The 23796-nt window shown below is 37.1% G+C and overlaps 3 protein-coding genes across 5 annotated transcripts; 2 read left to right on the top strand and 1 right to left on the bottom strand.

The window, feature by feature from the left end:
• The first annotated feature begins 3777 nt into the window (after nucleotides 1-3777).
• LOC306880170 (uncharacterized protein) lies at nucleotides 3778-8195 on the top strand. The gene is made up of 4 exons (XM_079433503.1): nucleotides 3778-3831; nucleotides 5387-6179; nucleotides 7177-7347; nucleotides 7481-8195. Exons 2-4 carry the CDS (start codon nucleotides 5402-5404, stop codon nucleotides 7600-7602), a joined length of 1071 nt encoding a protein of 356 aa, XP_079289629.1. The 5' UTR covers nucleotides 3778-3831; nucleotides 5387-5401; the 3' UTR covers nucleotides 7603-8195.
• Nucleotides 8196-8344: 149 nt separating this feature from the next.
• On the top strand, nucleotides 8345-18556 carry LOC306880835 (DIS3-like exonuclease 1). The gene is made up of 17 exons (XM_079434616.1): nucleotides 8345-8557; nucleotides 9621-9774; nucleotides 9954-10082; nucleotides 10604-10739; nucleotides 11111-11278; nucleotides 11372-11450; nucleotides 11564-11743; nucleotides 12098-12267; nucleotides 12742-12903; nucleotides 13058-13308; nucleotides 14322-14414; nucleotides 14541-15065; nucleotides 15511-15665; nucleotides 16112-16290; nucleotides 16403-16548; nucleotides 17088-17259; nucleotides 17394-18556. Exons 1-17 carry the CDS (start codon nucleotides 8428-8430, stop codon nucleotides 17736-17738), a joined length of 3174 nt encoding a protein of 1057 aa, XP_079290742.1. The 5' UTR covers nucleotides 8345-8427; the 3' UTR covers nucleotides 17739-18556.
• A 257-nt stretch (nucleotides 18557-18813) lies between these two features.
• LOC306844197 (TIMELESS-interacting protein-like) lies at nucleotides 18814-23764 on the bottom strand. Of its 3 annotated transcripts, none has more exons than XM_079376153.1 (8): nucleotides 23647-23764; nucleotides 21670-21819; nucleotides 21354-21447; nucleotides 20925-21000; nucleotides 20636-20758; nucleotides 20010-20064; nucleotides 19746-19925; nucleotides 18814-19563 (listed from the first exon to the last, which is right to left on the bottom strand). In XM_079376153.1, the coding sequence occupies exons 2-8, from the start codon at nucleotides 21806-21808 to the stop codon at nucleotides 19337-19339; spliced, it is 894 nt and encodes a 297-aa protein (XP_079232279.1). In that variant the 5' UTR covers nucleotides 21809-21819; nucleotides 23647-23764; the 3' UTR covers nucleotides 18814-19336. The 3 variants fall into 3 exon arrangements, with proteins under 3 accessions (XP_079232279.1, XP_079232280.1, XP_079232281.1); XM_079376154.1 differs by having other exon boundaries at nucleotides 23515-23758; XM_079376155.1 differs by having other exon boundaries at nucleotides 23498-23755.
• Nucleotides 23765-23796: the final 32 nt, after the last annotated feature.

Here is a 23796-nt window from a genome sequence, read left to right as displayed (position 1 = left end):
TGTCCAGCTGCTAATCATATTTCATGTAGTATTGTAATCATTCATATTTGACACAATCACTGTATAAGTCTGTTACTTCACCATTCATCAGGTTCCCCCAGTCAAATGCAGTTCACAGCTCCCCGTGTCTTAAATTGCAGGAGGCCCCAAATGAATTATTAAAAAAACAAACATCTACTGTATGCTTTCGTTGCTATTACACTTTCCTTGTTCAAGTAGTTGACCTTGTCTTCTAGTATGCTGTCATGCAATGATCACTTCATATTTTATTCAGTTTTATTCAGCTTTACAGTGTGTGTTTTCTGTAAAGTCGGAGCTTGACAGCTACTGTGTGCTGCAGCTTTATAATGTGAAGCCCTGTAGTTTAATAGTCTGGCCTGTGGGCACCAGGCTTTTGTTCTCCAGGGGTAGTTTATGGCTCAATTTCATTTTATTCATTTGAATAGGAACCTTCTGCAAAAAAAAAATTCAGTGCCCATATAAAGTGTGAACTGAAAAGCTTGGACAATTTAAAGGGCCAAGAATTTAAAGGGGCAAGAAAACAAATAAAATAAATGTGATGTTGGTCGCTCCCTATAAAGAAAAATTTCCAACAGAAAACAGCTCACATTGAGAAACACTGCCAGGCTTTCTTCTTTTGTCGTGACTATTACCCGTAGAAGTTTATTTATTAATAACTATTAATCATTGTTTCTAATTGTGTAATAATTATGTTAAATATTTTATTTTAACAACAACATTTAACATTTTACTTTAACATTTTCAATGAAAAAACTCATTCATCTACATCTTGGATGACCTGAAGGTGAGTAGATTTTCAACTTTTCCTAAATTTTAAATTACTTCTTTAAACATTTAATATAATTTCGACAGATTTGTTTCTTATTTTAAACAAAGGTGTAAGAATAAATGATAAGGACATTAAAGGTCTTGATGAAGATGTTTATTGCAGCACAGCACAGCGAAAAAGTAGTACCTCGGATTCAACCTCGGAGTCAGAATGAACCCAGAGCATCCTAAACTTAAACCTTTTGTACAGTTACAGTGACATTACATATGAAATTGCTCCTGTCATAACAGCTGTGGTTTGTATGTTAATGAAGTTGAGACACCCCATTGTCTATGTTGGTTCAATGTGTCCCACACCCATTCTACAATCAAACCATTTGCTCAGGATGTGATCATCACAAATAGTGCAAACAGAACAATTTAACTGCTGACTTTCTTCTTCTCTAATAAATAAGCCATTTTGGGAAATGAGCTTGATCAAACATCTATTGTGGAGTGGAATCTGGGTCAGGACAGTCTGTAGTCTTTTACAAAGGGATAGTTACTAATAATGATTTAAAGGTGGCCAAAAATATTTTAAATTATTCAACACCTCAAAAAAAGAAAGAAAAAAAAGCCTAAGCTGGTTTGGTGGTTTTAGCTGGTCAGGGTGATGTGTGTGATTTTGGAAGGGCTTAAGGCCATTTCTGCAGGCCCAGCTTGCCTGGCTTGGAGACAAGTTTAAACTATGATTAAACCAGCTTGAAACAGAATGTAAGATTTTTTTACTTTCATCAAGGCCTGTGGGTAATTCTTATGAGCAAACTGCATTACGAATGTACCAAACCAGACATTATATATTTTTTTTGTCCTGCCACAAAACAATCATTTTTATTTTTATTATATAGTCTATAAATATTTGTATTTTTATTGAATGTTATATTTTATTTACGTTTTTTTTTAACTAAAATAAAATTGACAAATCTTTTCTTTCTTTACAAAAAGAGAATTTTCAACAATTTTCAAAATACAGCTGTAATGTAACTATAATTTCACCGTTTCTGGAAAACAACACTGAAAAAAATTATTGATTGAATTTACTCAATTTTTTAAGGTAAGTGTCACGAATCCTGGCCATGCTCTTCCATTAACTCGCCACCAGATGTCACTCACTCACCACATGGACTCGTACAGCACACTGGACTACAGTTCCCACAATACATTGCACTGACGACACGCACAGCTGTTCTCTATCTCGCCCACACCTGATCATCATTTCAATCACCACCACACACCATATAAGCCTGGGACTTGCTCTTGCTCAGGGCCGAGTATTGTTAGCGTTTATCACTCGCATAGCGATAGCAACTCTACAGAGCCATAGTCATTGTCTTAGCCTTAGTCTTGCCTTGTTTTCCTGCCGTGTTTGACCCTGCTCTTGTTTCCTGGATTTACCCTTTGCCTCTGCCGTTTGGACTCTGTTCGCTCCCTGTTTGGATTATTGCTCTCGTCTCTGGATTATCTCTCTGCCTTGCCCCTTTGGATACTGTTCGCCGATCATCGACCCACGCTTGCGCCCCGGATTGCTCTGTCTTGCCTCTGCCATACCTGTTTGCCACTGTCTGACCCTGCCTGTTTTCTGACCATGTTTATTAATAAAGCTTTGCATATGGATCCGCACGTCTCGGCAGCCCCGTAACAGAATACTCGGCCCTGAGCAAGAGCAAGTCCCAGGCTTATATGGTGTGTGGTGGTGATTGAAATGATGATCAGGTGTGGGCGAGATAGAGAACAGCTGTGCGTGTCGTCAGTGCAATGTATTGTGGGAACTGTAGTCCAGTGTGCTGTACGAGTCCATGTGGTGAGTGAGTGACATCTGGTGGCGAGTTAATGGAAGAGCATGGCCAGGATTCGTGACAGTAAGTGGTTGCAATTTATTTATTTTAGCTACATTTAAGTAAACAAATTTTGTTGAAAGTTAGTCAACTAAATTTATTTAAATGTACTAAAATAAATTGATTGCAACCACTTACCTTAAATTGAGTAAAATCAATCACTTTTTTTTTTTTAAGTAAAAGGCATGTATTATGCATAACATTACCATCCTTACAGTAGGCCATCACTATTGTTGATACTCGGTATGTTAAAATTTTGGAATTGAGAACAAATATGATAATCGAAAAAAAAACTACCTTTGGTTAGTACTTTAATATGCTGTACCTGCCATATGGCTGGTCTGATAAGTGCAGCATTAACTGACCACAAAAGCAAATGAAATATGTGTTACTTTTAATGTAAGAACAATCATGTAACTGGTCCCTACAGAACGGAAAGAAATGATAATACACTCTGCCCTCTGCTGGGTCATTATTGGAAGAGCAAGTCATCTGCCACTATACCAGTAAATGATATTTCACAGGTTGTTCACAGATATTTTAAATTCAGGCCCATGATTAACCATTAGAAACATAAACTATTCCTCATAAAGAAGTAAGAAGTACAAAAGTTTCACCACCCCAGTATGACATTGTTAAAATGTGACCTATGACCCCACTACGCACATGGTCATCGATCATGTAAAAATAGCATGTCTTTTGTTACTGGCTAACGCTGAAAAGATATGGGGTGGAGGAAAGCAGATCTGAGCAACCTGTGTGTTTCCATGGACACAGGGCAAGGGAGGAATGCTCGGAGGCCCAGTGTGTCAGGTGCTCCTCCCTTCAGGGAATTTTAGTTGTTCAAAGACTTCAAAATCTACCTCCACGATAAACCTGTGTACACTGATGAGGGTGTGTATGACTGACATATGAATGGAGATTGACGTTGAGTTTCAGTTCTATTTACAACTGACGCTCATGAGCGCTTTATTTGCATCCAGGGAGTTTGATGCAGAGGTGTGGTTTGCAGGTGCACATTCTGGAAAGGCCAGTTCCCAGGTAGCCACAAGTGAGACAGGTCCCTCCCCTTGCCTCTTGTCTCTGGATGCACACTCTCTGAACTCTCAAACCATTTTACTTCAACCTGCCTCTATCATCTCACCCGAGTCCAACAGGCAGCGCTCAGGTAGATACACAGTTTTCATTTTTAATACATAGAAACCTATTGAGGAATGTTATTCTGCATTAAAATTCATCTGGCCTAGTTTGGTGTAAAATGAAGAGTAGGTATTAGATGTCAGTGGTATGAAGGCTATTGAAATTGTGATCCATTGAAGGAAATCATGATTACAAATAACTTAAAAATAAATTACCTTTGGGATGTTTGACGAATGGAGCCACAAACCTATAAGAGTTTTAATTCCAGAAAGTTATTAATAAAATTATGCATATAGGTATGAGTTTTTTCTGGAGACACAGATGAACTAATAAACAATGAACCAAAAGGTATCCATTAAACAAACGTTTGAAATATATGTTATATTATAACCACACACATATCTTCTCAGTATATTGTATTATTGACATCATGTGACTGCTGTATCACACTTCCACATAGGAGATACCACAAACTCATAACTGGGAAACCTGTTCTGGCACATTCTAAGATTATTAATAGTATATTTTCCTCTAAAATTTTATTATTTTACATTTCTAATTTAATAGACATGTACTTTAACTTTTGAATTTTACAATTTCATATAGACTTCACATGTTCGCTCAGAAAAATGCCTGAAAACATAATAAACTATAATACAAACTGTAATAATAGTATAATAATAATAATAACTCACAAATATATAATTCATAAACTGACCGTAAAATAAAGAACAGCAATACAAAAAAATATAAAATATTTGTTGTAAATAATAAAAATAATTACACAACATTTGGTTCAGACATGACATGCCAGATTAAATGTTCTATACTAAATACACACAAAAACAGGACACAAGTACTCTTTATTCCTTCAAACCCTTTCATTTCTGTAACATTATCACTGTTTAATTGTACTTTTGTTGGTGGTTGGCAATAATAGATGATAGCAGATGAACTGGACAAACAGGAATAACTGAAGTGACGATGTGATGGAAATAGTCACTCTGTTAGTCACATGTTAAGTGTGGGTGCGTCTGTTCAACAGCACATCAAAATATAATATACCAATACCCCACATTATCATGCCACGTCTGTCTCATCAAAGCATATTATTTAAATATTTATACAAATATTTTTATGAGCATCACTTCGTTCTTTTGTGTTTTGTTTTGTCATAATTTCCCTCAAAATGTGCATCTAGTTTGGGTGTGTACATTGAACACCATACACAGAACACAGAATATTGCGTGCTCACCTTCTGTTATTGCAATGTACTGACATGGTTGAATGGTATATATTACACTTGCATCAAGAGGGCTTAGATACACTTCAGTGAGCAGGACTCATTGGAGTGGAACAAAGGGCTGCTAAATAAAGGTTTCTGAGAAAGAACACTTTCATTTTGTATAGAGAGACATCATAGGTTGTGCTTTTCCCAAATGTTGATTAATTTTGGGGAGCAGATGTCGTATATGCAATATAACTTATGTTGCATTTAAAATAGCAGAATATATTCGACATTGTTTATGTTTTTTTGTGATATACACATTCACTCCTCACAGTAACATGTCTTATTTTGGCAGGTAGAGGAACCAAATATGAAACTGCCACTAGGCATCACACTTGCACTCCTCTTGATACTTCAGACGTTTCAACAAGTGTCCACCCAGATACCCGACACAAGAAGGGATGAGACTACAGACAACAACGGAGAACAAATATTTGGTGAGGAAGTAGCTGCTCAACCAAGTAAGGAACACATACAAAGCAATGAGAATGCACAAGCCAAACCAGAGAGCAGTTCAGAAAATGAAGGACAAGCATTTGGCTCAATTTATTACAGTCAAGGAGGAGAGCAGAATTCCACAACATTGGAACAGAGCATTGAGCAGTCTGCTGAGGAAGCTAGTTCTGACGGTCCCGTTGCTACAACACTACCTCCAATGATTGCACTTAATTCAAGTTCTGAGCTCTCAGATACATCGGCAGAATCCAATGAAACACTGACACAGGACACAGCCACAAACACCTCCACAGCAGAGCCAGAACACACAAATGAATCTGCTCTTGATGACACATATACCATTCCACAACCTGAGACTACCACGACAGAGAGCAGCCATGATGAATCTGGTTCTGGATATTTTCCCTCAGATGATGTACCCACCAACAGCACCACTAAAAGTCCGACCACCACAACAAAAGATGAAAGCATCCAGAACCAAACTACAGTGAGTCCAACTGAACCACCGGTATACAGTACAACAACGGCAGCAATTCCACCTGCCTTCTCTGAAGACGTCCCGGCTCCTGCCACAGAGGATACAGAAGTAAACCAGACCGAACTTATTGGCATCGGAGAGAATTCTGAAAGAGGTGAGACTCACAAATCAGCATTAATCAAACACTAATAATCAGTGTTTATAAGAAATGTTTCTTGAACATCAAATGATCATATTAGAATGTTTTCTGAAGGATCATGTGACTCTGAAGACTGGAGCAATGGCTGCTGAAAATTCAGCTTTGCCATCACAGGAATACATTTCAAATATATTAAAATAGAAAACAGTAATTACAAATAATACAAATATTTGACTGTATTATTGTTTAAATATTGCAGCCTTGGTGAGTGTAAGAGATTTAAAAATCTTGCAGATGCCAAACTTTTTGAACAGTAAGTGTTAAAATGATATGATGAGAGACAAAAAGATTTAGCTGAAATAGAATTCTCACTCCAAGTCTGAGTCACTGATAGTGTTTTGACCATTATTTCACTCTCCAGTTCCATAGCACAAAGATTACACAAATCTTTTTATTTCATCCCCCAAGCTAACCCTCATTCTTAGCTTCTCAATTCAGTCATAAAAGACATATTTGCTGCTGTTCCTCCAAGTTGGATTGGATTTCAGCCTTTGTTTGTCCTCTGGTCTGGGCCAGAGTGTCTAGTTACTGACACCTCACTTCCCTCACAATAAGAGTGATGTTCACCCTGCAGATATTGGGAGGGGCACCTTTCGGGGGTCGGGTGTGGACCAATGTGACAAAGAACACCTGACATTGCTGGAGAACAAATTCCATGACCTTTGAGTGAATGTGACTCTAACCAACTGAAAAGAAGAGTTATATTTGCATGTTTAGAATTATTTTTATATATTCAGATTGTATGGTTTTGGCTTGATGAAGTATACTAATAAATTTCAGGAACATTACAACTTTAAAAAAGCTATTTAAAACTGTGACTTAGAAAGTCCTCTGATGATGTTGGTCCGAATTTACCAAAAAATCAGTCCAAAATGTTTTTGTTTTTTTTAAATCTCTAATGTAGTCAAGGGTTGTTTCGTTGTTACAATAAACATGAAATATGTCTTTACAGGTTTATCTTCAGATGTTACCGAAAGCAAGAAAGAGCAGGCATGGAGCATCGTCCTAGTCATTGGGATTGTAGTGGGGGTCCTGGCCTTAGGAGCATTTATCTTTCTGAATCGAAGGAACAGAAGAGACTTCTCACACAGAAAACTGGTGGAAGAGATGTCACCTGATCCAGGTAATATAAAACTCACCTGTCATTATTTGCATCACTTTGAACAAAGATCCATGTGATTATATGTGAGGGCTTCTATGAACATAATGCGGAATAATTTTTTCACTGTGATGCACTCATATCATTTTTTTCAAAGTTCTCCGACTGGATAACAGTGCACCACTAGATCTGAAGTTTGATGGACTTGGTTACTACAACCCAGGACTACAAGGAGACAACATCCAGATGACCAACTTTCCACAGGGACGTCCAAAATGAGAACAAATCTATGATGCCAAAGACATTTTATTTAATGTTGCACCTATGTGAAGACAAAAGGATGTCATTAAGAAATCATTGTCATTTTTAAAGTGATTTGCCAAAACAATCACAAGGCAATTTTACATAACTGAACAATCAAAAAATATTTTTTTAAATGTTAGGTAGTGTCTTTTGTTTGAATGTTTTAGACTATCAGAAGGAACCAATCTGATGAATATTTCTATACTGAGCACTTTTTTATTGGAACTGCAAAGTATTGGATTGTATGTCTGCTTCTAATTGATCAAGAAGGTTGTTTACTTGGCATATTATTAATTATTGTATAATGTCAAAACCTGTAAATGCAAGATAGGAAGGAAATTATCAGCATTATGACACAGCTTCTCTATGCACAGCAGTTTTGGTCTAGAAGATCAAGTTTATGTCCGTGAAATGGGAGAACATCTATTGGCTTTTTCCCATATTGAATTTTTAGACACAGACATAGGCTTTCTTCTGAGCCTATAATATTTAACGATTTCTAGTTTACAAAAGCTCTGAACTAAATAGAGAATAAACATGGTTATCAGATTATTAATAATTATATAGATAACAAATAATAAAATGATAAAAGAATACTTGTCTCCGTGTCTGATTATTGTATAATCAAAATATTATTAAGAGTCGGCCTACTTGAAGCTGTGCGTGCTTGTTTGCGTCTTCCAGTCCTGCAGATGGCGCTGATGCCTTCCAAACAAACACATGAACATGGTAAAGAAGAATAGAGGAATCCTGGCTGTTGTTGAATGTCAACAATAGTAGTTTATTGTGGAAGGTCCGGTCATGATTAAAACCGAGAAAGTTTTACATTTGAACAGCTCAAAGGGTAGAAAGGTCCGCGTTGTTCGGGAGCACTATTTGAGGGAGCAGCTGCCTTGTGGAAGCGCCCTCTGTCAGGCGGACTGTCATAACGGTAGGGAGCCAACACAACATGAAATAAGTGTTTATTATGATTATTATTATAGTGAATGAATCAGTATAGCTAACAACAGGCAATCTTAAATTGTGTGGTCTTTACATTCTAAAGTGAACTATAGTACTATAGTATACTATATATGTATATATATTGGTGACTAAATGTGGTAGATGTATGTTCAGTAATGGCACAAACACAAGTTTACAGGTTGTTCTACTTAACCCTGTATTCACCTTACTAAACTGTTCATGATCAGTGATTTACCTAAGAGAATTCTTCAAACATGCTAATTGCAGGGTCAAAAAACAATAATTGCAGGGTGAACTACCTAACAAAAGTATTTATTGTCACTAAAACTTCAGACAGTAAATCTGTAGTTTGCAAATAATGTTTTTGTGTGTGAGGTATTATTTTACGGAGTTTCTATTTACACTAAGTGCAAATAGCCGGCCTTGTTGGCAAAGGCTATTTATATTAACTCCACCCACCAACGCGTGATTGGGTTAGTAAACAATAAAACAAGACTTTTATTTTATATCAGTTTCAGTGGCGGAGATGTACTTACTTTTTGACGATCGACCCGAGTTCGAACCCGCATTTTGCTCAACTTTTTTTTCTTCCTTTTCAAGTCTCATATTGCATCGGAAAGGCATTTATTTACAATAAAAATGAAGGAATCGGGTAGGTGTAGGGAGGGCTTTATTGTCCCAATAAGATGACATCCATTTAATAATTTGAATTAAAACTATAATTTGCACTCAATACGATATTATTGCGTACTGTTTTATAATGTTCTACAATACCGAGGTGCAGATAATTGCCACTATTTGCAATAAGTAGTATGAATAGCAGAAAATATTGCTATTTTAACATAGTGTCAATAGAATCTATAGCTATTTGCACTTTGTGTAAATAACATATCGCTAAAAATACTGCTATTTTCACTTAGTGTAAATAGAATCCATTGCTAAAAATAGCCGGTGCCATTATTTTATTGTGTTCCGAATTTAGCTATTAAGAGTGGTTAGCTATATAATATTGACCATTTGCGCTTCAATAGACGGGAAGGTGCTGTCTGGAGATGTGACCCACTATGTGGTTCCCGATGTGGGAGTGGTTCGGGATTTCCTGGAAATCCTGGAGTTCAGGGAGCTGCAGGGGATCGTGTTGACCCAGACAGCCTACCAGACTGTTCAGCACACCCGTGGACGCAGGTCAACCCCTCAAATATCATTTTTGATATCAGATTTAAATGTTCTTATTATTAACTAAACCAAGTATTGTAAATCCTAGCACTGTGTGTCAATAAAATTTGGAAAATTCCCTCAGGAAATTTGGAAGGGTAAGTTTTACAGGTTGCTTTCATAGTTGCATTTTGTTTTGTCTTGTACAGGCACTATAACAGACTGCGTGCTTTACTGAAGGATCCTCGCCATGATTGTGTGCTGTTTGCCAATGAGTTTCAGCAATACTGCTACTGCCCCAGAGACAAGGGCGAGTCTCAGGACAAATGGCATACAAGGTGAGTCCTGACTATAGAGTATTACGCTTTCTTTTAGGCATTGTTTACTTTGAGAAAAGGTTATTTCGAGTATTAATAGACTATAGAGCAGGCCTTTTCAAAGTCATAGACAGTGGGCCTCCCTTTTGACACAACATAATGGCACCTCCCCACCCTCTAATTTTGTACTAATTTTCAATAGTAAAAAAAAAACTTTTTCAGTTTCATAGTTCAAAATGTATGTATATAGTGTAACGAAAAAAATACATTTACTTAAAGCATTTTTAATACAAATAAGCGCAAGCCCGAGCCCCACACTTTGAAAACCCTGGCTATAGAATAAAGTATTCTTTTTGAATCAACCTCAAGTGTAAAGAAAGTCATGCACTTTGACTTTCAATATACAATAGAAAAGTGCAAGTGTAATTATTATTATTTTTTTTAAAAAGCACGTAAAGCAAATTCAACCTTTTTGAGAAGTGAGCACATAGATACTTCATTGACCTGAGTTGCAGAAAATCACTATGTACATTCTGTTCCAGAAATGTGTACAATGCAGCAGTTTGGTACTACAATCATCTAGCTGGACTCCAGCCGGTGGTCATGATTACAGAAGATAATGATGCTATTTCAGAATTCAGAGCTTTAAACAGTGGAGTGTATGTAATCCCGACTCAGGTATATTCTTTTATTTTATGTCCTGCAAAATCTATGATGTTGAATTGTCAATATCTTTCTGGAGTCAGATATGTTTAATAACCACTAAATTGTAGAACCGACATGGTTTCTTTTTTTCCACACAAAAAATATTTTGTTTCAATAATCTATTTCTTATGTTCATTTATTTATTTAGGATAATGTATGATCACTCTGTCAGGGTTTATTTTGTGTTAGTGACAGGCTGATTATACATTATCCATACATATGTTTAAAAAAAAAGTCAAGAGCTGGGATTACTCTGTTTTGCATTTCTCGAATGTGACTAAATGAGTGCAATAAATGAGACCAACATACTTGTCCATTGGTAACACCAGTGAACTCTATTGTAGGAGTACCTGTTAAGTTTCTGGTCAGACCTGCAGGCCACCCATGATCTGTACAACTCCATTGCTCAGACTCTTCAAGAGCGAGAGAGTGAGGGAGTAGAGAAAATGTACGCTGAACACCTGCCTGCAGAGGTGCTGGAGGCTGGTATCAAATCTGGCAGGTACATCCAGGTAAATGCCTCTCACTCTTGTTATTAAAACCAGATCTCTGTCTTGGTAGTGGCTTATGGACACTACATTCCAACCCACTCCTTTCGCTTACAGGGCATCCTCAGTGTGAACAAACATCGAGCACAGAATGAGGCTTTTGTCCGTTATGAGGGTTCAGCCAGCAAAAATACAGGTTGTTCCCAACATACTTGTATCAGTCCTTCAAATATGACTTATTACAAAGGCTCTTATTGATGCTGATGGTCTTTTACCTTTGATCCTGCCTGTATGATCACTTGTTTTTAGATCTAAATAGTGATGTGCTGATCAATGGAGCAAAGCATCGTAACCGGGCGGTGCATGGAGATGCGGTTGTCATAGAACTGTTGCCCCGTAATGAGTGGAAAGGCAGGACTATGGCACTAACAGTGGGTCAAGGAGAGGAGCAGCCACTGGAGGAAACACAGAGTCAGCCTATGCCCACAGGTAATCATGAGTATATGATGATTAAAATTGGTCTAGAACATTCTGAGCAGAATGTGAAGATTGACTGATATACATGCAGACAGATGAAGGGATTTACACACACACTGGTGTTCAAAAGTCTGAGAACCACTGGTGAAAATGCCTTTATTATTAATTACAAATGGTATTATGTGTTTGAGTGAAAATTGTATTGAAAAAAATGTGTTCTTCATTTTACGTCTTTCAGGTAACTTTCAGGTTCAGATGACTAGATTTCCAAAGTTTCAATATGGGAGGAGATTTTTGGACCTCGCTGTAGATGGATCGTTGTATAAGTTGTGGTTGTTTTTTGACTCTCTCCTCTCTTTCCTGTAGGCAGGGTTGTGGGTATTCTGCAGAGGAACTGGAGAGACTACGTTGTCACTTTTCCTCCTCTTGAGGAGATGCAGTCACAGAGTCGAAATTCAAAAAAGATTCTGGTTATTCCATGGGACTACCGCATCCCTAAAATCCGGATCAGCACACAGCAGGCTGAGGCTCTGCAGGTGGAGATATAATTCAGCATTTTATATGCAACATGGTTTTTGCATATCTTTTTTGCGGCAAGTGTAATGTTTACATTATTGTTGACACCACTTAAATCTTTAGTAGAAAATTAAAAATCAATGACTGAAGAATTACTATTGTAATTCATTATTATGAAAATAATTACTCTTATTCAGTGAAGATGCACTAAATTGATCAAAAGTGACAGTAAAGATATCTATAATGCTACAAAATATTTTTTTAAATGAATGCATTTATTTCGAATGCTTCACGAAATAAGGCACAACTGTTATTAATGGTTTATTATGTTATCATATTATATAATAAATTGCATTTTAAAATACACTAAAATACAAAACAATTAAATATTAATTCACAATATTACTTTTTTTTTTTTTTTTTTTACTAATTTTGTTCAAATAAATGCAGCCTTGGTACATGTGAGAAATCGTTAATATTTCTTCTCTGTGTAGGATCAAAGAGTGATTGTGCGTCTGGATTCGTGGGAAAGTACCTCTATTTACCCCAATGGCCACTGTGTGAGGGTGCTTGGGAAAGCAGGCGAGCTGGAGACTGAGATTCAGTCCATCCTGTTGGAGAACTGCATCCATGTTCCACCATTCTCAGAGGCACAGGTGGGGTCATAGCGTTGGCATGTGATTTAAATAATTTCAAATGTTTAAACTGTGATTTTTGCCTTAAAAATAGAGTGAATCCTCAATAGTAAAGCCTTCAAAAATGCACAAGGTGTATTACTATAAAAGTCAGTGTTTTTGAATGTTTCCTTAGTTGCGAGAGATGCCAGTTAACACTGAGGAGAACCGGTGGCAGATGGACAGTAGTGAAGTGTCCTCTCGGCGGGACCTTAGAGACACACACCTGGTTTTCAGTATCGATCCCAAGGGTTGTGAGGATGTGGATGATACCTTGTCTGTGCGGACTCTGCCTGGGGCGAAGCGGTTAGAGCTGGGTGTCCACATTGCCGATGTCACATACTTTGTCAGGGAGGGCTCTCTTACAGATCTAGAGGCACGGTCAAGGTATGGAAATTTGCCAGTTATTCAAAATATAGTGGTGGATTAATAGAGTATATTATTGTTTAATGTTTTTATTTTGATGTGTTTAGATAATTGTTTGGTCTCATATTTTGATGGTACACAAGAATAATGATTATTCATACACTACAGTTTTTTTTGTTTTTGTTTTTGAAAGGCATCTCTTATGTCTACCAAGACTGTTTATTAGATCAATAATACAGGACAAACAAGAAATATTTGTGAAATATTATTACAATGTATTTTAATACATTTGAAAAGGTAACTTATTTGTGTGATGGCAATTTTCAGTAGCCATTACTCCAGTTTTCATTGTTACCTGATTATTCAGAAATCATTCTAAAATTCTTGTTTGGAGCTTAAGAAACATTTCTGATTTCTTATTATAAGCAGTTATGCTGCTTGATATTTTTGTGGAAACTTTTGTGATACTTTTTTTAGAACATTTTGGTAAATAGAAAGTTAAAAAGAACGACGTTTATTTGAAAGATGAATCTTATGTAACATTATAAATGTTTTACTGTTACTTGATCAATGTGTCCTTGCTTAATAAAAGTATCAAAAAAAATAAATTTTAAGCCTTATCTACACCAAGAATGATAACATTTTGCTTATTATAAATGCACGCTGCAGTTTCAGGTGCCTGCTGCTTTAAATGCTCAAGGTTAAGTCAGGTGGGTTCTCATTGGCTGACGATGTCTTCATCATTCATTAGCTGGAAAAAGATTTTTTTCAGAAAGTGATTCCAGTGGTTCTGGTGTGGACTTCTCTATTCACATAGAATTTGAATTTATAGTTAATAAAGCTTAAAGCGTTATCTTCATAGTTACTGTTCTTCGTGTGAATGGGCCTTTACTGACCTCAAACGTTTGAATGGTAGAGGGTTTATTATCAAATTTCTGTGCTGAATGTGCATTTGTACATATTTAAATAGCATCTAATACTACAGTAACTAAAGTATACATTAAATAAGTTGCATCTTTTTTTTCTAAACCCAGGGCAACCACTTACTACCTGGCTGACCGCAGGTATGACATGCTGCCAGCAGTTTTGAGTGCTGATCTGTGCTCCCTCCTAGGAGGAGTGGACCGGTGAGTAACACACAAACCTTTCCCTGCTTTTTGAGACTTGACCTAATATGCTGCTGAAATCAGTGGATTTTCTCTCTGTATTCTTTAATAGAATATAACAGGGAATCACTTTGTGATATGTTCCAGATATGCCATGAGTGTGCTGTGGGAGCTGGATGCTGAGACTCTGGATGTGTGTACGGTTTGGTACGGCCGCACTCTAATCCGCTCCTCCTATCAGCTTCACTATGAGCTGGCCCAGAGTCTGCTGAATGGCGAGGAGGTCGAGGTACCTGAGCTAAGCCAGCTCAAGGGTTCACAGCGAGACCAGAAACTAGCTGAACTCTTGCAAGCCCTAGAGACCCTGACGAGGGTGGCCAGACACCTCCGTGCACAGAGAGATAAGGGTGGTGCTCTGGAGTTGGAGGGGGTGGAGGTGAGGGCTCAGCTGGATGAGGAGAAGAACATTACAGCCCTTGTGCCCAGACAGCCTCTGGAAGTTCATGAGACTGTGGCAGAGTGTATGATCTATGCCAACCACTGGGTGGCACGCAAGATACAGGAGAACTTTCCACATCAAGCTCTTCTGCGTCATCACCCACCTCCAAAACAGGAGTTCTTCAATCACCTCATCGACTGTGCCAAGGCCCGTGGCTTTAGTATTGATACAAGGTAAAAAATAATTTTAAAAACTTTGGGTAAGTTTTTCTCAAAATTAATCACCAAGGCTGTATGTATTTGATCAAAAATAGAGTACAAACTGTAATATTTTAAAATAACTGAATTTTCAGCAGCCATAACTTCAATTTCACTTGGTCCTTCAGAAATCATTCTAATATGCTAATTTGGTGTTCAAGAAACCTTTCTTATTATTATCAGTGTTAAAAAGAGTTGCTCTGCTTAATATTTATGTGAAAACCTGATACTTTTTTTTTTTCCATTTATTTGAAAAATGCATCTTTTATTATTGACTCCAAACATTTGAACAGTATTGCATATCTAAATAAAGATAGAGCCAAAGTAAATAAATCTAATGAGAGTAATAATATAATCAGTATGGTGAGAGATGGATTGCATTACATGCATGTATTTTTACGTGTGTCTGCATTGCATCTAGGTCAAACAGAGCTCTTGCTGATTCTCTGGAACAAGCTGTGGATCCTCAGGACCCCCTGGTGAACAAGTTAGTGAGAATGATGGCCACCCAGGCAATGTCTAATGCCCTTTACTTCTCTACAGGAGCCTGCCCAGAAGAACAGTACTATCACTACGGTACATGCTTTTTATTTATTTAGTCATCCTTACAGCTCATTTGTAATCTCATTATTGCATATTACAGATGCTATAGGCCAAATTTTAGTAGTAGTAGTATGAATAAACATTCTACCACGCCTTAAAGGAATAGTTCACCCAAAAATGAAAATTTCGTCATTTACTCACCCTCATGTCGTTTCAAACCTGTATAAGTTTCTTCTTATTTTGAGACACAAAAGAAGATATTCTTCAAAATATCTTCTTTTATGTTCAACATAAGAAAGAAACTTGTATAGGTTTGGAACAACATGAGGGTGAGTAAATGATGACAAAATTGTCTATTTTGGGTGAACTATCCCTTTAAAACCCTAATTGACATAGAGGCATATTGGTAAATTTGTTTGCTTGAACTTAAGAAAAAGATGAAAGCTTAAATTTGGTCTTGCTATTTATGTCATTTTCAGGTCTTGCTCTGGATCGATACACTCACTTTACCTCTCCAATCAGACGCTATGCCGATGTATTAGTTCACCGGCTGCTCATGGCTGCTATTCAGCTGGAGAAGGAAGGATCACTAAGCAAACCCTTAGCCAGTAACAAAGAACTTGAGGAACTAGCTCAACATATCAACAATAAAAACAGAGTAAGTGGGGGCCATTAGCTTTTGTATCAGTACTTTATTGTAGTAAAACTGCAGTAATGTAATTCTCGGGAAATTACCTCAACACTTTCTGCACTCTCTGTTTGTGTGACAGGCAGCACAGCACGCACAGAAGCAGTCCACAGAGCTCTTCCAGTGCCTCTACTTCAGAGACAAAGACTCCAACACAGATGAGCGCTGTGTGGCTGATGCTGTGATCTATGCTGTCCGAGCTAATGGCTTTCTTGCCTTCGTACCACAGTAATGACCTGCTTATGGAATATTACTTAGTGTTTGTACCAAAGAAAATGTTACATACAAAAAACTACACTACTATGCATACTATGTATGCACACTCTGATATATGATCAAAAAATGCATTAAAACAGTTATATAGTGAGATATAAATTTAAAATACTTGTGGAAAGTTGAATATTCAGCAGCCATTACTGCAGTCGTCAGTGTCACATGATCCTTCAGAAATCATTCTAATATGCTGATCTGGTGCTAAAGAAGCATTTTTGAATATTACTAGTATTGAAAACAATTATGATGTCTTGCTTTGATGAATAGAAAATAAAAAAAACAGCAATTATTTGAAATAGAAAGCTTGTTTTGTAACAAGTTACTGCTGAATAAAAAGGGGAAATAATTAAGAAGTAATTAATTTCTTTTAAACAAAAAAAAATCTTACTGACCCCGAACTTTTGAATGGAAGTGTATGCTAAAATTATCTCTTGCATATAATGTGGACATGCGGTTTGATTATAAGCTGCTGTAACACTTCTCTATTCACACAGGTATGGTGTGAAGGGAGCTGTGTATCTTAAGGATCGAGAGGGTCAGGTGGTCAGTATTGATGGAAATGGAAGGTGCGAGTGGAAGGCAGGGACATTGCAGAGATACCCTGACAGGATCAGCACCTGCACCAGCACTGGAACTCATACATTTTACCTCTTTGACCACGTAACAGTAAGTATATTCTCAGCAAACAGAAAAAAATCACCTTGTTTGTGGCACCTTTATTTAGACTGTCATAGATATGTCTGTTACATCTTCTAACATCATGTTTTCCTTCTTCTTTTTGTGCCTGTCTTCCTCCGCAGGTTCGTATCTCTGTAGAACCGTCCCGTTGCCATGCTGACAGCTTGTGTCTGGAGCTTATCAGCAACAAGCCCCATTGCCCTGTGCAGCCCGAGTCACATCCAGCTGGTCGCGGTCGGCCTGAGCTGGTTCAGGAAGTGGTGCGCTGGGCAGAAGAAGCCTCCCTCCAGGCGGAAGAAGAGAGGGAGAGGAAGCCCAAACTGAGCAGGGAGGAGAGGCAGTTCAGACAGAGCAGAACACCAAACCTCTATGTCCTGTTACAAGAGATCAGTGAACTTGCCTTACTGGATCTGTCTGTCTGTCAAATCAGAAATACAGAGGAACAGACTTGCACTGCAGCTTCTTAGCCCTTTACTGCTATTTCTACAATTGATTAGAAAGCTTTAGAGATTGTTTTGTAATATTTGTCATGGACTTCCATTGAAATGTCCAGATGTGAACAGACAAAAATGAGTTACATTTACTCAGGATTTATGAACACTGGTTTCTTTGCATTGTCCAATACGTGAATTCTCAAGGGACAGTTGGTCAGGTTCTTCACCATAGTTTCCTGTGAAGTCAATGACTTTATATTTGAAGATCAGCTTTTGGACTGTAGATACACTCTAGGGATCATCTTACATTGTGGTGTCAAGTTTTAATTTCAATGAGGCAAATTAAATGAAAAACATTAAGAGAAACCAGTGTGTAAACTAAATATAGTTTGAAGCAGGCTTATAGATTTCCAAGATGTTTGCATTTGTTACTGCTTTCCATTTTGATCATGTAAAAATTGTAAATATTTTTGGAAATAAAATGTATTTTTGTCACCAATGTTTTTATGATCCACATTTCCTTTTCTTCTGTGATTCTACAGAATTAAAGTGAGACACTTAAGCATCTCTACTGAAGGCTGGAATACATTTATACCCAGATATTTGCCCTAATTTAAAGTCAAAACTAGTTGCACATTACCAGTCTTGAGCCCCCCATTTTGTTATGTGTCTCCTGGCAATAAGTCATGTTTATTTTGTTGCTCGGAATGACTTTACATGGCATTGTGTGATCCTTGGTTGTTTAGTGTATGACGTCTAGTGTTTTACAATCTGATCAGATTTTAAGTCATATACTTCAATTTGTGCTGTCAAACGATTAAACACATCCAAAATAAAAGTTTGTTTACATAATATATGCTAGTACTGTGTATATTTATTCAGTTTATATAAATACACATGCATGTACATTGTTGTTTATATATTAAACATTTATAATATAAATTATATGAATATAAATATACACGTAAATATATACTGTGTGTATTTATATATGCATAATAAATACATGTAAACAAAAAAAACATATTTTGGATGCGATTAATTGTGATGAATCATTTGACAGCACTATTCAAAATATAGGTCTACACAAATCACAATACACACAAATGGTTTTCTACATTAACTTTTTTATTCAGAAAATAAAAAATACACTGAAATAACAGGGATAAACATAACTGACAGTAAAATTACAAGGTGATGACAAACTTGACATTTTCAAAAAAAAAAAAAAAAGCTCACTTTGTCCTGCAGTATTGTGTGCTTGCATTGGGACATTATAATAAACTTCAGCCAAGTGGTGATTTTATTCTCAGGTTCACATAGAGCTTACAGTGAACCTAAGAATAAAATGAGGGGAAATGTTTGAATCTGAGCAAAATCCTCACAGAGGATGAAAGATGATATGACAAAATGCAAGCAAACTGAACTAGATTAATGTGTGTATAAGATCATTGTGGTGAACAAGCCCTGGGTTGGCATTAAAAAACATGTCAACGAGATGCAAAAAGATGTTTGGCATATGACTGGGAAGATTTTACAAGGGTAAACATGAAAAATCCCATCTGACTGCAGGTGCCCTTGCCAAAACACTTTTATTCACAGTCCTCTTGGTACAAACGGGGAGGATTGGTTCAATTGCTATTATCATCATCATCATCAACTATGCCATTTGGAACTGGACTAGCACACTCATTATCATATAAAGGGGAATTCTGAAGCACAGCTGACTTTTGTTTGAGTGGCGTTTGGGCTGAGGTGCTCTGATCAAAAGTGCCCTGATTCTCTTGACTGAGGTACTGTCCTGAAGAACTGGTTGAAGGTTCATCTGCATCTGCCTGGATGGAATTCTGAGAGGATTCTGGGGGGAAAATTATCAAATAATGATACAAAATTTAGACTCAAGCAGCTGAATCTATATGCATAACAGTGGACCAAGATTTTTTCCAGGACTATAGGCAAATGAGAGAACTTTCATTCTAATCATAATGCACCATACTAACATGACGGTGATGACAATATGACATTAATGACTCCACACACCTAACTGTTTCTGCTTTGCAAGTCTCCTCTCCAGAGCCAGCCGTTTGTTGAGCTCTATGCGCTGCTGCTGCTCCTCCGTGAGAGAGGCTGGAGCAGGAGTAGAATGGACAAACGGATCTTCAGGGAAACCTTCGTCTCCAACTGGTTCAGACTCTTCCGGTACTAGAACCTCAGCCTCCTCTGAAGGGGAATAGAAAGTCAATACATTTATACCTGCTGCTTTCAAATGTTGTGCAAGACAGCCAAAAGTTCAAGTATCATTACCAACGTAGTCCTCATGTGTTATTGGCATGTCCAATCTAATTCGTTTCAGACATGTCTAATGGGGAAAAAAAAGTAAAGCATTAACAAAGGATGCAGACAGCTTCCATTAAGGACGTACAATATCACACATTTTTAAATGAGGTCCACGCTTCCTAGATTAAATATCGTATTCAAACAGGATTCATTCTTGCGTTGATTAAACAGAAGGCATCTATATGTGCTTTAAGTCCCATGCACTATTGTTAATGTTAAAGCACACATTTAAAATGAAAAACATAGCAATCATGGTGTGGCATCAAGAAAAAACAGTGAAACATGGTGCAACAGCCTTTGCTGTTTGTCTAGTAACATTTAAAATAGACTGGTTGGATAGGACCCGAGTCTGAGTACAACACATGGCCTTTTCCTCCCCTCTCTTATCACTTCCTGTCCCCACTTCTACTGTCCTACATTAATAAAGGCATAAATGCCAAGAATATTACTTTTTCCAAATATATAAACCAAAAAAATCAGACATAAAAAGTAAAATTACATGAAAAAATAGCACCCTGTGTGAACTGCCCCTAGTTAAGCCTGAATTTGCCTCATGATAAAGTGTTCTTTTTCATTAGTACCAAACATCTTACCTGAACTTCTTTTTTACCACCCAAACTCTCTACTTTATCAATGAACTCCTCAAACTGCATTTTAGGATATAGACGATGGGCCCAGTTCTCCATTTTCTGCAAGAGGAACTTTAGATTCTCTGCCTGAATCAGAAATAAATGAAGAGGGTGCACACTGACAACTGTATTCACATATCATATTGACTTATATACATAAATGTTGGAATAACCAATAACGGCACCTGAGTTCAGGAGTATTTCAATATTTCACACACAAATGGTGAGGATGAAGTGAAAAGTGAGCAATTACCTCATGCCCTTTGCCTCTGAACTTAACATCTTCAAATAATGTACGCAAAGCTGGAAGACCCTTCTCAGAAATCAACCTAAAAGAGAGAAGAGATGAACAGTAAACACTGGAGAAACTCAAGTCAACTCATATTTATTTATAGCACCTTTCATAATAAATATTGTTTTAAAGCAGTAATAGAGAAAATCATGATGCTAATGTTTATAACATCTTAATCTTGTAATATATTTTATATTTTGTGATGATACAAGCAATAAAGTAGTAAAAATGCTACATAGTACATTAGAGCAATATAAAGAGCTGGGTGATAATATAGTTGCATTTTACAATTAAAAAACAAATATCAGGTTGCTGAGATTTGCTATACATTATATATACACTGCATGATTGCAGAAATAATTATTAATTAACTGGCACCTGGTTCAGTACCTGTTTGCATCCAGTTTAGGCCGAGGCCTCTTCGCTGTTCGTCTTTTTGCCACTGGCACTTCTGCTAGTTTTGACACTTCTCCTTCCTCCTCACCTAAACACACAAAAATGTGGGTTTCATCCTAACGCAAGATTAAACTCCACAGAAAACTCTGCTATGTACAGTATGAACAGCAGGGATTATGTAGCATGGGAACAGCTCACATTGCTATAGCATCAATTGGACAAAAATCACCTTAATAAAGATTTTGAGCACTTATAACATATGAGCATCATTAATCTAAATTTTTTAAATTATTACGAATGAAAAACAAACCCTCTCCATTGCCAAAAGGATCCTCCTCAATGTCTCCCTGACCAGGCGATGATGGAGGAGGGAGAGGAGGGAATCTCTCATCCTCTATGTGCTCGTAATCTGGTATGTCAAACAGGCCATTTTCTAATGGATCAAGCATGGTGCACGGATCTGTAGACAGAGAGATAAGAGCATATGATCAATTCTAGAACATAAATACAACTGAATTCTACTTTCAGTGGCGTTCAAGTAAATTATTGGCAACTTTTCCTCTTTTGTGTGTTTCTGAACAGGAAGACATGGTAAAGGACCTACAGTTCAACAATAAATCTACAACATTATTAAAGTGACCAAATACACAAACAGCAGTTATCATCACTCTCTGAAGTCTAGGTTTTCTGGGGGTCCGTGGTCAAATATTAATTTAATATAAAATTTAATAATATATTCTAATTAAAATATATTTTAAATTATGAAATTAAATGTATTTATACAGTTCCAAATAAATACTATATGTTGTCAGTAAATTTAGCATTAGTAATATTTTTATGTACAGTTTTAAGAAACAACCTATCACCACAATACTGCTTCTGTAAAGCGGTTCCAGTATATTACAGCGAGTTGTTTGCAAAGAGAAAGCCAAGCATAAACTGCCTCAGCATTTTATTATTAAATATTCACGTCTTTATACTGTTGCAGATACACTATATTGCCAAAAGTATTGGGTCACCCCCTTCTAATGAACAGGTTTGACTACTTTAGTAGGTACAAATCTTAATGTTTAAGCATATAATGCCAAATCACCAAACACCAATGACATGTATAGACACTATAAGGACAAAAGTGTTGGAACACCCCCTTCTTTAGAACAGAAAAAGGCACTAACAAAACTGTGGCAACAAAGATGGAAACATAATTCATGCATTTAAAAATTGTATTTCTATCTCTGTTGCAACAGTTTTGGACGTGTCTAAAATGACAGTACCCTTATGTACATGTCATTGGTGTTTGGTGATGAGTTTTTGGCTCAAGGTCTGCATATAAAGTCACACCAGAGGAGTTCAGCTGAGATCAGGACTTGGTTTTCTGCAGACCGGTCAAGTTCTTCCACACTGACTGAATCAATCGTGTCTTTTTGAACCGTGCCTTATACACAGAGGCACTGTCATGTTAGAATAGAAAAGGGTCCTGTCCAAACTGTTGCTATAAAATTAGAAGCACGCAATTCCCTAGAATATCATTATATGCTTAAACATTAAGATCTGTACTCATATAAATTACTAAAGTAGTCAAACATGTTCATTAGAAGGGGGTGACCCAATACTTTTGGTAATATAGTGTACGTCCACGCCGTTTAGTTTATTAGACTTAGGCCCGGTTTAACAGACATAGTCAATAGTTCAATTAAGACATTTAAGTAATTTGAATAAACATGCTTAGACAAAAACATTACTGGGGTGCATCTTGAGACAAAACAAAGGCACTGGTATATTTTAAGATCAGTCAGTGCAAGTTTATTTCAGATGAAACAGCTCAGACTTACATTTTAGTCTAGGACTAGGCTTAAGCCTCGTCTGTGAAACCGGGGGTTAAAGTGTTGAACAATGACTAAAAATAAACTTATTTTTGCAGTATATTTCAGAAGACTGTAGTTACTCGTTGCACGCTATATTCATCCAAACAATGTCACTGACTCATTTATGAAAATAATAAAGTTTATGGGTTTTAAAAATAGTCTGAAAAATACATAAACTGTACAAAACAATGGCACCTAATTTAATTATGGGAACTAATCCTTATATTTGCACACATACAATCATTGAACTGAACAGATTACTGTAAACTTAACGTTAGAGGAGAGCTAACGTTATTTGTTTCTGTCACAGCATCCTGGCGCCAGACGATGTCAGTCCGCACATCAACCCTCGCTTTCGCCCATGTCTGGATATCAAGGCCAAACGATGTCACTGTAATATCAGTGCGGTCCGTCGAACTTACTGAATATGTGCTGTCAAAGGACGAAACTTCAACACCGACCGCAGCACGAGATCATCAACACGGATCACGGACAAAGTTTCTGCCGGCGGCTTTCCTAATTCCCTCAGCCAATCACATCTCTTCTGCGGCGCGCGTCAGCGGTTCTGTTCC

This window comes from Barbus barbus (genome assembly GCF_936440315.1).
Source record: "Barbus barbus genome assembly, chromosome: 2".
NCBI classification, from domain to species: domain Eukaryota; kingdom Metazoa; phylum Chordata; class Actinopteri; order Cypriniformes; family Cyprinidae; genus Barbus; species Barbus barbus.
This window is presented reverse-complemented; position numbering and strand designations above follow the sequence as displayed.

Excerpts from the sequence above, each read along its gene's own strand:
- LOC306880170 (XM_079433503.1), top strand. The coding sequence starts at position 5,402 with ATGAAACTGCCACTAGGCATCACACTTGCACTCCTCTTGATACTTCAG. Across the intron at positions 6,180-7,176 it reads CGGAGAGAATTCTGAAAGAG|GTTTATCTTCAGATGTTACC; the intron begins GTGAGACTCACA and ends ATGTCTTTACAG. Across the intron at positions 7,348-7,480 it reads AGAGATGTCACCTGATCCAG|TTCTCCGACTGGATAACAGT; the intron begins GTAATATAAAAC and ends TTTTTTTCAAAG.
- LOC306880835 (XM_079434616.1), top strand. The coding sequence starts at position 8,428 with ATGATTAAAACCGAGAAAGTTTTACATTTGAACAGCTCAAAGGGTAGA. Across the intron at positions 12,268-12,741 it reads AGCAGGCTGAGGCTCTGCAG|GATCAAAGAGTGATTGTGCG; the intron begins GTGGAGATATAA and ends TTCTCTGTGTAG. Across the intron at positions 12,904-13,057 it reads CACCATTCTCAGAGGCACAG|TTGCGAGAGATGCCAGTTAA; the intron begins GTGGGGTCATAG and ends ATGTTTCCTTAG.
- LOC306844197 (XM_079376153.1), bottom strand. The coding sequence starts at position 21,808 with ATGCTTGATCCATTAGAAAATGGCCTGTTTGACATACCAGATTACGAG. Across the intron at positions 21,001-21,353 it reads CCTAAACTGGATGCAAACAG|GTTGATTTCTGAGAAGGGTC; the intron begins GTACTGAACCAG and ends TCTCTCTTTTAG. Across the intron at positions 20,759-20,924 it reads TCAGAGGCAAAGGGCATGAG|GCAGAGAATCTAAAGTTCCT; the intron begins GTAATTGCTCAC and ends TTTCTGATTCAG.